General features: G+C 40.4%; 1 protein-coding gene across 5 annotated transcripts in view; it reads right to left on the minus strand.

The window, feature by feature from the left end:
• Positions 1-222: 222 nt before the first annotated feature.
• The window catches only part of LOC308084351 (CREB-regulated transcription coactivator 2), a 37,913-nt gene continuing 19,685 nt past the window's right edge, over positions 223-18,450 (minus strand). For 4 of the 5 annotated variants that reach the window (XM_080426964.1, XM_080426963.1, XM_080426962.1 and 1 more), the window contains 6 exons: positions 13,043-13,527; positions 12,292-12,675; positions 11,839-12,045; positions 8,736-8,807; positions 8,044-8,248; positions 223-6,376 (listed from right to left, as the gene is read on the minus strand). In XM_080426964.1, the coding sequence (XP_080283090.1) occupies positions 6,186-6,376; positions 8,044-8,248; positions 8,736-8,807; positions 11,839-12,045; positions 12,292-12,675; positions 13,043-13,527 (1,544 nt within the window). In that variant the 3' untranslated portion in view covers positions 223-6,185. The remainder of the gene's footprint in view (positions 6,377-8,043; positions 8,249-8,735; positions 8,808-11,838; positions 12,046-12,291; positions 12,676-13,042; positions 13,528-18,450) is intronic. The other variant, XM_080426961.1, reaches the window with a different exon arrangement.

The raw sequence follows: 18,450 nt of genomic DNA on the forward strand, positions 1-18,450 counted from the left end.
AAATGGGGGCGAGGGTGTTTTGGGGCGAGTCTTCCGGTCACCGTCGTGGTCACCGTTATAGTGTTTTTGTGTGCGTGTGGTTCACGCATTTGCAGCTGTTGCGTTCTGTTGTTTACAAACCAGCAGTAGTGACAGTTCATCATCCTCCTTTCTTTGGCTTTCTACCTGTGTAGGATGGCACATGTTAATGTATAAATGCAGAAATAACGTTACACAATGGAATCCTTGACTTGTATCATTTATTTTTTGCAAAATAATGTGAAGGTACAGTCTTTTAAAAATCTTTTCTTGTTAGGTTTAAGAAGCACCTATGGTTTAAGAACATTATTTACAACAGACACGGTTTCCCTGGTTATTACAAGTTTAAAATAAAAATGTATAACAATGTAAATTTATTACTAAAAAAAATGCATACGTTTATTTATTTTCTTGACCCTAAACATGAGGCAAAAACTATATTGTAAAACAGAACAACATTAAACATGACAGAAATTAATATAATACATCAATAAAAGTATGGCCATAACTGATCCCTATTACACTACTTTGCTGGTCAACAGCAGCCCCTACTGGCAGAGGTTAAAACTGCAGTACACTTGCTGAGCGGGGTTCTCGCATACATAGTTTATTGCATAACAGATGCTTTTTAGGCCTATGAAGAGCAAAACTTGTAGGGTTATCACACAGACAAGTGGTTCAACGTCCATCACTTATTGTCAAGATGAAGAAAAAAAAAAAACAGGCAACATTCTGACAGTGTTGCTGTACAATTACACCAGTAATCGTAACCAACATTAAATCAAAGTTTTTCAAAATGAGATACTCCCCATTTGAAAAAAAGTGGCACCTACTCTTCCACACGACACGGATTGGCAGGGTATAACAAAAATTAAAAAAACATGTATTTATAGTAGGAACCTTGTGTCCTATGCAGATAAAATATCATCTTATGTAGATGGGAGAGTTTTTATGCTCAAATGGGACCAACATAGCATTTTACAAATGAGCTCTACACAGATTTCCATACCCTATGATGATTTTGTCCCAGACCAATCCGAGCCAAGATGATCTTGCCCAGCCTCAAAAAGTTGCCCATCCCATCATCACCTTAACTGATAGAAAGGGGTATCTTCCTTATTTTCAGTCAGTAGCATACTTCCCTGTATCTAAACAGTAAAATGTAAAACTTTCAATGTGGTTACAAAATTCTATCCAAAACTTTTATACAAGTTAAAGCTTGTCAGTTGACCAACACATAAACCAAATACGGTATATTCAGGGCAGGAAAGAACAAATGACGACTAGCCACAGTCATAATTTAGAAGACTTTGGCTGTTGGCTAGTGTTAATTTCCCACCATGGTTGTAACTATTCCATTGTTAATATCAAGGACTGGTGAGCAAACATGCAGTAACAAGTCATACATTACATGGCCTAACATGGCAACCAGTACTGACCCCTCCAAGTCTTTTCCCAGCTAAACAAATGGCAAGTGCAAGTGCAAGATGATCAACAAAATTACCTTCTTTGCATGTGCTAGTCTGTTGTTCCACCATGTGAAAGTATCCTATTTAACCTCTCAATAATTGTCAGCTGCCAGCGCTGACCCTAGCATGTAGCCTTATATTTTCAAATGGAGCAAACAACATCCCAGCAACAAGCATTCCATTCATAAAACCCCTCACATCTTACCTCCATTACAGTTTTCCTCTCTCAATTTTTGAAAAATTTAAATTAAATCCTTTCATTTGCTTTTATGGGAATGATTAGCAGTGCAGCACATAAATAGAATATCAAATAACTATAGTAACAATGAGAAGCAAAAAGCTAAGCGACAAACAGTTATGTAACACTTTCCATCCTTATTCCCAACAATATGTGGCTATTCTCCAGTGGCTATTTTTGCATTTATTTATTGGTCTATATTTATAATGCATAATCATATAGGCTATTTAATGACTGCCTAGACACAGTAACTTTGCTTTGCCATGTTTATGGCAAGAATTGAGCTGCAGTTAGCAAGATTAGAAGACAGGCACAGTATTAGCTCACAGTGGTACTGTAGCAATGGCATTAGCATGGCATAACATTAACACAGTAAGTACACATTTCCCATTTCAAAGTAACAAACTTGCACCAAACTTCAGTTTAAAAAATGGATTTGAATATTTTGCTAAAGGTTCAACATAATGTATGCAGATAGAGTTGGGACATTATGCCAGCTTGATATCAATATAGGAGATTATTTGATCACAACTACAAATGACACACCAGGTCACAGTTAGTCTACAACTACAAAATATACTCAAGGACGTAAGAGCAATGTTTTCCCGATACTCTTCAAATTAAAAAAAGAAAAAAAAACATATTTTGTGTGCATGTGAAATTTCCAAACCTTTTAAGACCCAAATTCTCAAGCTACCTTCCACACTTTCCCTGACTGGCTCCCCGACTAGTGCAAGGCCCTGTAAAAACAACATATAGCTTAAACAGTCCAATAGGGGGCAGAAGTATATGGCTTGTCTACATAACCTCTCAAGAACTCTGAAGCATCTTGTCATTCTGGCTCATACACCTGTAGGAATTCCGGGTAAGAACATTGTCTACACATGGTATCTAAATTATTTGTTTAAAACTACATGAATCTTTGCTCCATCCACTTAGAATAAAACTAAGATATTCTCAAATCTACTGACAAACCAAGTTATTGGAATCTTACCTAATAAGCCTTGCTGAACTTTTGCAGCAATATTAAACATCTATCAATCACTGCTCTACAACTATGTGTATAGGCTGACCATGTTAGCAATATTTCATTCAGTATTTCTTGGGGACCATAAATCTTTTCTAAATTCTCTATTTTCCATAATTTCAAAGACATGAAAATCCTCAAAACATAAAATAAAATATATTAAAAATATTTGCCTAAAGAACCATGTAAAAATCCACAGCAAAATGTTGGACGATATGATCTAAACCACTGCAAACTTCCTCTTGGTCCAACAACAACCCTAACTTCAGTCGGCGACATGAAACAGACTAAGATTAGAGCTACACTGAACTATTGAAGGTAAAGAGGGAAACTAGTACAACTATGATGGTGTACTGTGATAACACTACTTATACACAAAGTAGAGGAGGGAAAATGCCAGATAAGGGACTGATGAACGACACCCAACAGACATAAGACACACAAGAACATCTTTTTCATCGAAAATCAACAAGCTAAGTTGGCCAAAACCTGTTGCGCTTCCAAACCCAAACTGGTCTCAGGGTGTGGCTTAAACGTATATAGTCTTGTTTTTTTTAAATATTTCTTTCAAGATACAATTATATACATATACATTTAGACAACCTTTAATTAAAAAATAAAACTTTTTTTTAATAGTAGTAATAACTACCGTTGTTACATAAAAATAGGTTATATTCTGGCTATGGCCCTTACTGTGGCAAGACAATTAGGCAGGGTTAAGGGGTGTCCATCACAGTGACTAAGCTTAAAGGTGAATTCCATCAGAAACTGACATCTCATTCAACATTTTGTTGTTCTGCAAAAGTTGACATTTATTGAAATCGCTCAGAAATTAGATTTATGAACTCTCAAGATCCAAACTATTACTAATGGTGCTCCAAAAAAATGTTTATGTTCGTACAACCTATTTTAGTTAATAATTCTATTTGATTTAGAAACAGGAAATATATCGTCCAAAAATCTTCCTTTCAACAATCTAGAGAGCTCATAACTCAAAGCAACAAAAACAAATTAAAATGTCAACTTAATTGTAACCAGTTAGTGTGCATAGACCTAATTGAAATGACCTGAGAGGTTAGATCCAACTGTTGCATGTCATGTTTAAAAAGTCTAATGTTACAGAGTAATGATTGAAAAGCCAATTTCAATGAAATTCCCCTTTAAAAACCTGACTATAAAGGATTCTAAAGCTCAAAGACCAAAGGATTGTAGCAGTCATAAGCAATACAATAGGAAAGGGGTGTTTCTGCATACGCAGGGTTCCTACACACCTTTGGTTTCAAAATGACACAGTCTCCTGACTTTATTTTCTGACTGGATTTGATGATTTTCATCAAATGTTCAAAGTGATGTGGCCATTGCACTTTATAGACCCCTCAGTGGAATTGTATTGCAAGGGAACAGCTTGGGTCCATGTTTATTTCCTGTCAGCTACTACTGATATTCACAAACACTGCAACAGGAAATAAACTTGGACCCATTTAGAAAGTTTATGTTGTTAAGTGTGAAAGATTATTCTGATAGTTTCTATGATCATACAGAAATACTATTATTTGTATATGAGGACAATTTCGCCTTTTAGTGGTTTTACATAGAATGCAGTATTCTGTAGCAGTTTCCGGTTTAGTGTTAAACACAGAAGAAAGAAAATAATCAGAACACATATCAATCTTATTCTTTAGTATTTTGTGAACATGTGAATGTCTCATATGTAGGATATAAAATATAATGTATTGTTAAGTAATTAAAGGCGTTTGTGAGCATTAATTGCAATGAGAAAACAAGTTGACGCCAAACCGGAACCTGCTAGGTAAAATACTTACTATTGAGAGGAGGTATAAAACCACATAGAACGTTTACAGATATGTGTAGGAACCCTGTATTGCCTCTACCTTGGGCTTTACACAGAAAGCACTCGGCCAGTCCATCATTCAAGACATCCAGTACAATAACTGAAATGCATAAGCCCAAGTTCACACACAGCCAATCTATAAGACAGCAGGCAAGTGCAGATTTGGCTTATATAGCATTTAAACAGTCTTTAGTGACATAAAGCAGTCACTATTATTAGCTGTAAAGGGAATGTGCATAAAGAGACAAGTATATCAACTAGTAGGCAAGCTACACATTAAAGCAGGCACACAATGCTAGTCAAGAGCGAGATGGCCCATGGCTTGAGCTCACAAACACTATCCATATTCTGAAGCAGATAGCTGATGGACTGGCTTTGGGACAAAGAGCTGCATGCTGGACCATCACACTGGGCTCCAAAGAATTATTGAGTATGGACACTTGTTGAGCTATGTTTGATTATTGATTCACTGACAGTTAAGAGATTGCGTTATTTTCATCTTTTGAAGCGGCTTGGACTAGGTGTCTGTAACTGAGTGAGGTCAGAGATATCTATTAGACTAGAGAGACATGAACAGATTGGGTGGTAATAGGTATGGGTTTAAAAAAAAAAAGAGTATTCCAATGTATTGAGATTGTCAACACAAGAGAAACAGAGTTCCACCCAAATCATCTCTGCATGTCCTGACACAAAATGGCCACTGGCCAAACTCTAATCAACACAAATCTACAAGGCTATGGTACATGTATTATCATGTACTGTACATACTCCTGAGAAGGCTTCATCCAGCCCAGGAGGGAGAACAAACCATTTTAAAGACTTCTCCTAGATGGATTGCCATTTCCGCTAGTTAGAACAACATATGCTTGACCTTATTAAAATCTTAAAGAAATAAAACCTATGACACATTAGCTTGGAGCCAGTTACTATGTAGCCGTTGTTGGGTTGATGAGAAGAAGAGGGGAGAATAATTCAAAACGCTCATTACTGTGGCCAACATGACCACCAGGTACAATAAAGGATACACGGAAAGCCAAAAGTCAAAAAGCGCATGGAAAGTCCTGGTTTAATGTATGCATATGCTTTCCGAGATGGCATCCTTAAGTGACGCTGACTTGCTGATGTGTTTTTACATAAAGCTGACAACACATGCACGATCCCTGCGTGTTTGCATTATCCCAAGTGCATTTTTTCATTAACATGCAGATAACACTCGTACAAGCTAATGCCTAAAAACCATCTTGCTTTTCCTTGACTTCAAGCATTGCAAGAGCATTCTCAGTTAAGTGCCTTTGATGCAACGGAAAGGTCAGCCCTCCCACCCCCCTTAGTTCGTTCCGCCTTCTGGCAAAATCGTTTGCCGTCTCTCCAACAGCGACAAAGAGAGCCACACATATTCCCAATCAAAGATTGATCAGACTGTTGCCAAACCTTACTCTGCAGGCCCCTCTGGTAGGCCAAGCCCTCAAGGAAAGGCAGGGTGGACAAGCAAGGCAGCACCTGCCTTCTCCACCTGTCTGTCTGGCTTTGTCTCCACTGGTCTCTCTCCCCATCAACGCCCATAATCCTGGAGGGGGTAAATCACTTCAGCCGATCAGAGCGGAAAGAGTCCTCTACAGCCGGGTCTGCTAGCATCAGGTCACCGTCGAGCATATCCAGAGCCAGGGGGTCCATCCTTAAAGGGTCATCTAGGCAGAAGGGGTCCATCTCAAAGCCAGGGACATGGGACAAGGCGCTTGCAATCTCCTTGGACAGCGCTGGCGGAGAGTCACCTGGGGAGAGGACCGGCTGTCATGTTATACTATGCCAGGGATAAAAACAAATCTGTCCACCAACAAATAAACCAATAAACTTAACATTTATTACTCTTTCTGTTGCACTCATTTCAAGTCGCCTTTGATGAACAAAATCAGTCAAATGTAAAATTTCTATACATCCATGTTTGGTAGGTAATTAAAATTGTATTAAAATTGTGTTTCAATTAAATAAATGGTCCTTTTGTTTTTGTTAGAACTGTTTTAGTTGGGGGTGGTCGGGTGGTGCAGGCGAGGGGTAAAGGTCTTGCCCACCACCGCAGAGACTAGGGGTTTGAATCCTCCGCATAGTGCATCTGCCTCCGACGAGCGTCCCAAGGAACACAGTTGGCCATGTTCCGAGGGTGGGAAGGCAGTTGGGGAGGGCGATCCCCGTCGGTGCAGGGTGCACCAGCACAGTGGTTCTCAACCTGTGCACATGATTTTGGGCGGGTCCCCAGATGACAGTGAAGTGACAATTTAAGGACTTTTAAGACCTTTTTAATAAATTAAAAAAAGGGGGAAAAGTAATCAACAAACTACTATAAAAACTGGTCAAACATGGCCAAATTGTCAAATAATATAAGAAAGAGGCAAACATTTTGAAAATAGCCGATCTACAAGCTCACAACGCCTTGAAACGTGAGGCGTTGTGAGCTTGTAGATCTGCTATTTTGACAATATTTATCTGTGGAACCGAGTCAAACAAAAGGTAATGCATCAACTCCTACATTCCACGTGCTTATGAGGGTGGGGGGCCCCCAGTTCAAATATGATTATTTTGGGGGGGGTCACGGCCTGAAAAGGTTGAGAACCACTGCACTAGCGACTCCTACAAGTTGGTCAGGGCACCTGTACAGTGGGGAGCTGGGAAGAAGAGGGTGTACCTCCACACGCTTTACGTCCTCCTGGTAAAACTCATCACTGTCTGTCAGGTGAAAAGAAGTGGACCGGAAGATTCACATGTATCAGAGGAGACATGTGGTGCCTACATCCTCCTTAAGACCAACCAGTAGGGGTCAGCAGCGACAAGGTACTACAGTACAAGGGGACTTGGGAATTGACAATTACTAAAGTGGAAGAAATTTTAAATAAATGAAGATGGAAAAAAAAGGTTGTATTTATTTACTTTTAACCATACAAATGTCCCTCATCTCTGTTGAGAATTTTCACAAATATTCCATCGCAAATCCCAGCCCATCATGAATAATTTACTTACAAAAAAATATATAGGGATAGTTAGTGATACTGATAACTAGGGATGAAGGGATTCATCAAATAATCGATTTATCATGAATCAACATAAACAGAGTCTAATTACATTTTAGAGTAATTGAATAATCAGTTTAGCGATTTACATTTACAAGGCACTCAAATGTGAATGCTCATCTTTGTTGCATATTTTAGAATGAAAATGTATGCTTTTGAATATGGAGTAAACCGTATTTACAATAATTTACTTTATCAATTACCATGATTTTATGGTCCAAATTAAAATCACATTAATTGTTACTGATAATAACTAAACTCTTGAAAAAAACTCGCTCATCACTACATACTTACTGACCATCTCATCATCAACCTCAGGAATGCCTACAGTATGAACTCCACCACGTGGAATTAGTGCTAGAAGGAGCGAGTCTCACCAGTGAGGATGATGTTGGGCACATTATGTCGGCCCTCCCCACTGCTGTAGTTCCGGTTCAGGTTGCTGAGAAGCTGTTGGTCTCCTGGGTCCTGGAGGTCAAGGGAACCCTGGGACGACGGGTACTGGCCTTTGTCCATACCACCGCCACAGCCCAGGCCACTGTGGTTCAACGACAGGCCGTCACCCTGACCCTCCATGTTGAACTTGAGGGGAAAACGACAATATAGCTTTATTGCTCCTTGAACACCAAGCCAGCAGCAGTGCACAAAAACAGACAGGGTACACACATTCACAATACTCATTCATTCATAACATTAGACAGCAGTCAGTGTAATACCTTCATCTCATAAAACAGTGGTTCTCAAACTTTTTCATGTCAAGGACCCCCAAAATGATATGTATTTGGCCACGGACCCCCATGTCAAAATATTGACATGGGGGTCAAGCAAAGATTTGAGTTACAAATGTTCACTTTAAAAAATATTATATTCAAAGATATAAGCTCATAGTGCGGCAGTCGGTGCGGCGCTATGAGCTTGTATCTGCTATTGTATCTGCTATTTTTGAATAGCCAAAGTATAAAAGGTTAAAATGATTGTGATGCTATAGTAACACATTTTGTTGGGGACCCCCTGGAACCCCCCCCCCCCCACACCATCGAAAGGAGTCGGACTCAATCATGATTCTTACCTGCTGGTTGGGTCTGGCGGTGAGCTGGAAACTCAGGTACGGGTCATCCAGTATAGAGCTGAACAACGAGTCCTAAAAGAGTACGATAGTTGTGTCAGCAATGAACCCACTGACTGATAAGCTTCTACACAAACAAAAGATGTCATAGAAAAAGAAACACAAGACAAAAGGGGTTTCCTCCCAAAGATGTTTTTTTCCTCCCCTGATTCCTTGTTAATATTTATAATTGTGTGTTTTTTTGTATATCTTGTAATCGTTTGCTATAGCAGCTACGATGATTTTCAAACTCCTTACTTTTTATTACACTGCCCTGCGAACCATTGTGACCCGTTTTGTTTTTCTCTGATTTATAACTCTGATGCTATCAAAAAAGACATAATAACCCAACTATCCATTTTCACAAAATTCAAGAGCTGATCTTACATATACTCTCACGATACAATCAGATTAACTATGCTGATAACTGATTTAAACAGACAATGAGAAATCCACCTCATAAATCATCCGGATGACTGAGGAGACTTGACAGACACTTGAGTTTCACCAATAAAGTGATATCCCCCTAAGGGCCAATCTCAATGTTTAACATGACTGTTGTCAGTGCAGGGTAACCCACACCAATCCCTGAAAATGCAATTTAAGGAAGCTTCTTGTTCATATTCACATAGCGCTAATTTTGCTCTTACGTCACAGTTGGGGTGGGGTTTCACACACCCCCCGAGTTCTGTATAATGGTGGTTGAGCTCCCTTGACGGCTGAAAAGGCTGATTCAATGTCAAAAAAGACAAACGTAGACAATGACTTGTAGCCTACTCAGTGTACCTCCAGAAATAGATTTGCTTCATAACGGAGGCTAGTATACATTTCAAAATCATGCCTCTTCACATAGAACAATATTCACTGACCATGCTTTACGTCAACGATGTTCATACATTGTTTCAACCATATTATTCCTCCTCAGTGTAACTCATATGATTCACTGGCCCAATGAGGGACACTCACAGAACCTCCTCCACAGCTGCAGTCCTACCATATGCCATGCTGCCATAATGCACATAATGACTGAATCTTGTGTACTTGTAGAGTAATACGAGTACTGTACACAGACATTAATGTATACAAAGTAAAAATGTTATTGTGTGTCAAACATGAAAGGGCAAATAATCAATCCAATCACACCGTGAGGTGATTGTTCGATATGAAAATGTATTGGTTATAAATCCATAACAATAACTGTCATCGGGTACCCCAGTAAAGTAGGTGATGGAGAAAATGGAAGTAGGGCGCTTATGACCTACAGTATCTATTCTTTTATATCTAACGTACTGTATTTCTTTCACAGCTCAATTTCACTGCATGCGTTCCTATTGACCTTGTTCCATGTTGCTGGTATTTGTCCTCCAATGTCACTCTCAGGCCTCGTCCACGTCCACACGTATTCTTTTTTAAAACATAGCTTTTTCTATGCATGCGTTTGGGGGTTACACACACACACGAACGCGTTTTTGTCTCCGGAAAACTGTATTTTGTTTTTACACCAGCCACAGTGAAGATTTTTTTTAAACGCTGGTTTGCATTGCCGTGTGGAGGGGGAGGGAATATCATAAAGAAAAACATCACTTTCCGTGAATAAAACAGTCAGCATTCTTCGTTTTTTTTAATCTCTGCATAAGGATTTAAAAGTGTAATATTTACAACTCTTACAAGAAGAGTCCCTGCTGCCATGGAGTACCTTTTCCAAGCTGTTGTGTCGTGTTGGAAATAACTAAAACTTTTGAACGCACTCAAGCCACAGCGAGTCAAGACAACAACAGACATCACCTTGGTTACACGGCACGCCAATGCAGAAGGACAGTTCAGAAACCTGACTACAATGATATTGTATCATCAAAAGATATTTCGAACTAACAGAAACTACAGTCTCTCTCTTCCTAGAAAGTTAGTATGCTGAAATAGAAGCCATTGTTCTTGCATCAATAAAAACAAAAGCTTGAAATCTTGTTTGACATGACCAAACCTGCCTACCAATGATATCATTGGTAAGCAGGTTTCTTAACTGTCATTGTACATGGAAATGGTGCCATCTTATAATGAGCATGTGAAGAGCTCCTTTAAGGAGCCATTGATGGCACAAGAATGATTTGGTAAGAGGAATGCTGTGGACATAGTCTTAATTTTAATGTACTCTGCAGTACTTCTCTACAAACAACTTTTACTCTCCCAGGATATTTAATTCAGTGTTTCCCTACTTACGTGTATATATACAGTATACAGTATGCATGTGCTTGAGGTTGCCCTTTAATATATCAGAGGTCTACCACAAAGACTTCTCAGACACAACAACAAACTAATGTTTCAAGTGTGTATGCTGCCCAGGTCTGCCACCTTCACAAATGACCTAAGAATGAGCCTAGAAACTCAGACGATCATTTCATCCCCAATCCCTGTCACAGAAGCACAGCGTAGCAATAACAACAATTACAGACCTAAGCTTTGCTGCTTAGAATGTTGTCTGGTTGAGATGAGGTTATCTTTGCTCAAACACTAAAAGCAGCAACAGCAGGCAGAGGAAAGACAGGTGGCTAAACCCTGGCTAATGGCCAGGGTTTGTTACCACAAACACCTGTAGTCCTCCTCAGTAGCTCAACAGACAGCGTATTGTGGACTGCAGGGTTAGGACTTTCAATGCCCATTCACTTTCAAATGTTTCTCGAGACAAGTTCAAGCACAGCCGGCAACAGTGGCCTTTAAAGGAGTAGTTCACCCAAAACATTACTTATTTTCTATCAATTACACACCCCATGAAGCCTTGAATTCATGGAGGTTTTTTAATTTTTGTCGCATTCCAAAGCCAATAATTTGACCCTGCAGCATTAATTTTTGAGCGGTGGGTTCCATATAGACAAATGTTGCAATGCCAAAAATGTGAGTGTCAGTAAAGTCAAAAGTCCATAACTTTTGACGGCCAACACTGTCAACAGACACTTGTTTTACGAGCATAAAACAGACTTTAGGCTGCCACCATGATACCTACAATAAACCAGGAATCATTACTTCTTATTAATCTTCTTATTCTTATCCTGATTAAAGGGCCGACACTCACATTATAAAATCCCAGGTCTGTAGCGAGGGAGTGGCTGATCTGCTGGAGTTGAGAGAGGCCACTGAGTCTCTGCAGCTGGTCTCCTTGTTGTTGTTGCTCCTGTTTAACCTGGCACTGAGAGTTCTGCCCACTTTGGTCCAAGGAACTCTCACTTTTGATCTGGGACACGTCGATTGGTGTGCCATGTGGTGCCGTCAGCCTCTGTTGCTATAAATAGAAAGTAATTTATTAGCTCAATATATAATCAAATGAATCGACCAAGGTGTGCAGTACAGACTAAGCATCTGCTTTTAAGAGATGTGTGTTGCGTTATAGCAGTATTTTACTGAGGCTCACAGTAGAAAATGTTCATCACTGAGACAAATAACACCACACACAGAACAGACCCCCAAAATGACATTTCTAATGAAGACATGCTAGTAACTTAATGGAGTGTCAAGCCGGTGACTTTACCGTGCCCAAGTGCTGTTGCATGTGCTGGTTGTGGGCGTTGCGGAGGTTCTGAAGGTGCAGGTGTTGCATAGCCTGGGACTGCTGCTGCTGTTGCTGCTGCTGCTGTTGCTGCTGTTGCTGTTGCTGCTGCTGCTGTTGCTGCTGCTGCTGCTGCTGCTGTTGCTGCTGCTGTTGCTGCTGCTGTTGCTGTTGCGAGAGTCGGTGCAGCTGTTGGTGGTGGTGCTGGCTCACCGGCGTGTGCTGCTGGCCAGCCTGGGAGCTGGTCATGCCGGGCTGCTGCTGGTGGGGTTGGTGGGGGCCCACTTGGTGCTGGTGTGACTGACTGAACGGATATGGTGGCAGTCTCTGGTCCAGAGGCAGTTTACTGGTGTCCAGAGGCACACCCTGAAGAGAGGGGAGAGCAATGTAGGTGAAGAATAGTCGATTGGCATGTCAGGCAGCATGTTAACCAATAAATGTCAATAGTCATTATATCTCCATGGATTACCTTTGCATACCCGAGATTGGTCAATCTACACCACAGGTGTAGTAGTATGTTATCCTGCTAGTCATTGATTATATTTGCTGTGTATTTAAATCAAACCAGGCAGGTATCCCTGTACTTTAAATATACAGTATATATATATATTTTTTTTTTAAAAGCCTACTAGTCCATTTTAAATTCAGCCTACAGGAGCAATGACTTGCACCAAGTAGCAGTAAGTACACAGTTTGGATACTACAGTTTGTTATGTACTCCATCACTCAGTACCTGTGTTATGGAGGACAAGGTGGGAGAGATGGTGGGGGAGAACTGCTTTGAGTGGTGCCTCCGAGATTCCCCTCCCATGGGCAAGATCAACGGGGAGAGCTGGGCCCGTCTCCTGGGTGACGTGCTGAGCGACGGCTGCCCCTGCCCACTGAGCAACGACGAGTAGGAGGAGGAGCAGGAACTGGACCCCCCCACTCCACTGCTGTAGCCTGGCTTACTACTGGCTACCGACTGCAGTGACTGACCACTCAGTGAGGAGGTACTAAGGGAGGAATGAAGGGACTGATTGCTGAGAGAGGAAGGCAAGGACGGGGAAGAGCTAAGGGAGGACTGCAGGGAGGGGTTGCTGAGCGACGAGTGAAGGGAGGTGGAGCTCAGGGAATTGGGGAAGGAGTGGCTGCTGAGTGATGATTGGATGTTGGGGTTGCTTAGCGATGACTGTAGGGATGGATTGCTGAGTGTGCCCTGAAGTGATGCCAGGAGACCTGGGGAAATGACAGAAAAGAACAACAGGTAAGTACAGAATCTGTAAATACATAGATATACAACTTCTGTCTAAGCTGACAATTAAAATCTTAATGGAATGCAAAGGTGAGTGTATATCACTAACATCAGTTGTGATTTCACATTTGAACCACTTAAACCCTATATACTTCGTTGACCGGGGTTCCCCAGAGGTCCATACTGTATGGCCCCCTCCTTTTTTCCCCTCAACATCATATCTCTTTAGTGAAAGTAGCCTATCTACAAGCCCACAACGCATCACGTTGCGACACACATTGTGTGTTTGTAGTATTTTCACTGAATGTTCGCTCGAGAATAGGGATGCTAGTGTTCCTGTGGTTAATGTTTGCAAAGCACCACTCATTGTTAACATCTGAAGTTCAGAAAAACATCACACTTGTACAATGGGGTCATGCAGGTAGCTGGCCGACCACATAGTTGCAACGTCCCCAGTTCAATTCAGTTTCCTGTCTCTCTACACTCCTATCTGAATAATAAAATAAAATAGACTTCCTAAAAAGTACAGTGAATTGTTTTAATGTAACAATATCTGCCATTTTTAAGAGTAGATGTGAGATTTCTTTAAATAGTACATATCTCAGGTTGGTACATAACTCTTCACAAAAATAAATGTCTTGCCTACGAGTTGTACATTAGTGAAGTGTGTTGCAGGCCAAACATGCATGGGTCATTATTATGTTCCCAGCAACACTATATATAAAGAGTCTGTCTCTCTCGCTTGAGGCTAAAAATAGGCTGTGTATGAAGGGAAATCTACCCCCTGGGTTCAGCTCCCAAAGAACAAGTCTAGCTGTTTTCAAGATCTTAGCAAGGTTCTTCCCCTGCCTGTCGATAGCATCAGGTGAAAACCTTGCCTCTGTCCCCAAATAAGCCTTTCTTCTTTTATTTACTTGACCCACTGACTCACTTCCTTTCCTTTATTCTCACTTCTCTCCTCCACACCTCCCTCTCTCTTCTGCACATTCCACATTTACAACACTAGGCTTAGAGGTAAACCAAGAAAAGCAGACACGGATACATAGAGGGAAAGGTGCCTGCCTACAGTGTCATGTTAACATTCCTACATGCAGCCTGAGGTTTGTAGCAGTTTTTCTGTGGCTGAGAGGCAGCTTCCTGCCTGCGGTTGGCCTAGTCACCTCTGAATAGATGAGGGGCGACGACATTTTCCGATAGCACTTCCACTCCGTCAAAAACCCACTAATCTCCTTTTCTGAATCTAAACTTCATGCTCCACCCCAGAAAAAAAAAATCGCCATTTTATTTTCATCTGACATTTGCACCCACATTTGCACCCACATCATCTCCTGACCTGTCTTTAACCATTTTACTTCAGAACAACTTGTGAGCTTCTCCTCAGAGAGTACAAATTCAAAGGAATCTTTTAAAAAAGGTGGCAAATTTACGCTGCATGGTGGGGAATCCATACAACAAGTTTTCTGTATAACTACCAAAGAAGAAGATAATTTGCTCCGCGTTGTGACTTACTAGTAGTCTAGTACATCTTTACATTTGACCTGTCAAGTTATAGGACAATATTTCTAATCACTAGTCCATCATGCCTATAGGTCATCCGGAGTAACTTTAACGCTTAGGCCTGCAGTCTAACAGGGAACAGGGTTACAGGGAATAGGGTTTGTCTATATGTATGTCTGTCTCCTCAAAAGTAGACCAATAACAGTTCATGCCAGAAACACCTCCGGCCATGAAAACCTTGAGTGCCTGGCGAAGGGAAAGTAAAACTAATGAAAAGCTTGAAAGTCGGCGTAGTCTATAGTTGATTAGTATAATAGTTGAAAATATATTGTATAAAATAAACCTATTTTTTTCAGTGAATCTTTTGGATATAGAAACAAAAATGACATGCACATTCCAATGCCCAATAGGATAGGTTCTGGGTAAAAAGAAAATAGTGTTAATTGATGTGCACAACGTTCGAACCTATCAACCGTTGCAGTGCTCAAATGACATGTTATCTTATGAACACAAACAGCCAAACTAAAACAACAGTAAACATGAAGTTCTCATGGTTGTGGTAACGATTCAATGACGTAAATGACCAGGTTGTCAGACACAGCCAGGAGGATCAAACGTGACATTGATGAGCGGCGCTCCTCTCCAAAAGTTGAACTATTTTCGGCTGGAAGCGAACCGAGTGCTCCGCCTGAAAATGCTAGGCGGCGAGAGAGCTGAAACGCTATTCTCGGCGCTGGGAAGAGGAGTGCTCCAGCGCAACATTACCACCATTTAATTTTGTGGCTTCGTTCAAAAACTGCAGTAACTTAGTATCGATAGCTCAAGACTGGAAAGGAGACCATGCTGTTATTAGACTCCGTGGGCTCCATTAAGGACTTAAAAAAAGGTAAGAACTGGTGCTATTAATTAATTTAAGACGTGGAGGCGTGACCAATGCCATTTTGCTATTATGGGTGCGGTACTGTGCGCACTGCACCAAGGTGCTCTGCGGTAAAACTGCCCTGAATTAGTCATGGGTGTGTCTGGGCGTTACTTTAATCAATCCAATAAAAGCACCCCCTGCCATTCCCTTTAAGATCAGCGCACAACGCAGTGCTATTATCCGTGCGTTAAGTGGTGAGAGCAAATCTCACATTGAAAGGACCAAAGAGACTGCTACTGCTGCCTGAAATATCTGATCTCCAAGCAGTGGCGTAATTTGCCTAGGGTTGCTGGGTTATGACAACCCATACACAGGACTTCCACGCAAGGGTGCCATCCAGGAGGGGATTCATTCATTCATTTAAGTTTAGTAATTTGTGTTTAATAAATAGAAATAGCCGCCGATATTACACAGTAAAAGGCATCTGCTATTATATTTATTTTTGTAATTTCCAATATATTATGTAGCCTATAGGATTATATCACCATAATAGTATTCATATATATACACTTCTGAATCCTGAAATAAACAAAACTGAGGGAAGAAAAAAAAGCTTTCGGGTGGAAACACACTGCCCCATTTTTTTGCGGACCGAGGCAGGCGGTTCTTCTATTCCATTTCTGACTGGAGAGTGGCCATGACAGAAGAAGGACCGGTCGATGTTTCCTTTTCGCTTGATATTGTTACACATGAAAGAAGACCCTTCAAAGCCAATAGAGATTCGGTTCAGAATTGACCGAGTACGGCTATAGTTAAATGTGAAGCTCTTTCTACTATAAATATGAATCCACACACTCTGCACGCCCGTCGTGTCCAACGTTTCCTTTTTGCTTGATATTGTTTGATGGAGAGACAATACAATCATGATCCATATAGCTAAAGAAAAAAAGACACTTCACAGCTGATAGAGAATTTAACATTTTAGGAATGGGTTTAGAATTGACTGAGTACTGCTTAATTAAACTGCTGGTGTCCAAAATGTCCACTTTTTGCACTTAAGACTTAGCGGTATGCTGTGAGTCTTTTTAAGTCAAGGTGCATAATAGCATAGCAGATACCGCATTGCGCCCTTAATTAACATATGGACACTCCCCCATGCGTAAAATATGCTGGCAAGTCTTATTACCTAAGTGTTTGCGCTCAGCGCACATTGCATAATAATTATCACCTAATTCGTGGATTTAAGACACCCAAAATAGGGCCCCCTGTCTTGTTTGCTTCTTATTTAGACAGGACAGAGTGTTAGAGAGACAGGAAATTGATCAAGGGCAGAGATGGGGAAAGATATACAACACAGAACGGTTGGGCGATGTCTTCTCATGTGACATACAAGCATCACGATGGATGATTACATAGTCCTTTGTGGTTCGTTTTTAATTAATTAATTATTATAAAATGCAAATTTAAAAAAAAATGCAATTCTCCTTATTGTATAGGCCTATTGTATATCAGGTAGGCTATTTGTTTAAATAGTGTTTTATCTATTCTAAATGAAATATTAATCCTTTTTTCATGTAGATTCAGAAAATGGATCAAAACAAAAGATGGGGAAACTTTTGACATGCTTGTGAAAGAGTACTTCTTTGACTTTATATCTTGTTTTTTGGGATGATCAGATCCAATTTCACTATTAATTAGAGTAAATGATCCAATTGATAAGATAAATAATGTCACGGTCAACTAGGGCTGGCCAAACGACAATTTCAATGGTGGATTGCGATAAAATGGATGTCGATAACAATGACAAACTGTGGACATTAGTACTCAATATAGATAGATCTAACAGCAGATAACACAGCAGAAATAAACGCAACAGTGTCAGTTTTAGGCTTGCACATCAAAGTTAGCCACCCATTTGCCACACTGTTAAAATTGAGCTACAAGCGGAGAGGAAAGTGGATGCAAAATTGATTGAAAAAAAGAAGGGTAGAAAGCGGGGATGCAAGTGAACTCACAGGAGTAACATTATCCTCTAAAAGGTGAGGAAACTGTTGACAATTTTTTTACCAAGGTCCACATCAACACAAAGTGGTTTGGATATCTCAAAAGCGACGCAGCACAGTAAAACAGACTTAAAACTATGCTGTCGTCTGTGCCAACCAAGACGGAAAACAACTATTTTCCATCACCTGAAAAGTTACCACCCTAGGGACCACAGATGGAGTATAAAATTAACGTTATTCTGACAACAAGTTTTGTCTTTGTACAAAGTGCACCAGCAGAGCTGTACCAAAACAACAATCACATCAACTTTTAAGTTCATTGCCCCATATGGAAAGCAATCAAAAAGGATATAACGAGCACAGTTTCTTATTCACCATGAAAGTGATTAAATTGGCACATCTTTATGAAGAGTGCCGTGGAAAGCTGGATATTCACTTTATTTTAGTTGACTGCAAAGATCTCCTGGCTTATTCTCTCTTCCTCACCAGGCCACCTATAGCCTTGTGAAGTTAAATGTTTACATTTTGATATTATTCAATATTAT

Source organism: Gymnoscopelus braueri (genome assembly GCF_963280865.1).
Source record: "Gymnoscopelus braueri genome assembly, chromosome: 4".
Taxonomy (NCBI): domain Eukaryota; kingdom Metazoa; phylum Chordata; class Actinopteri; order Myctophiformes; family Myctophidae; genus Gymnoscopelus; species Gymnoscopelus braueri.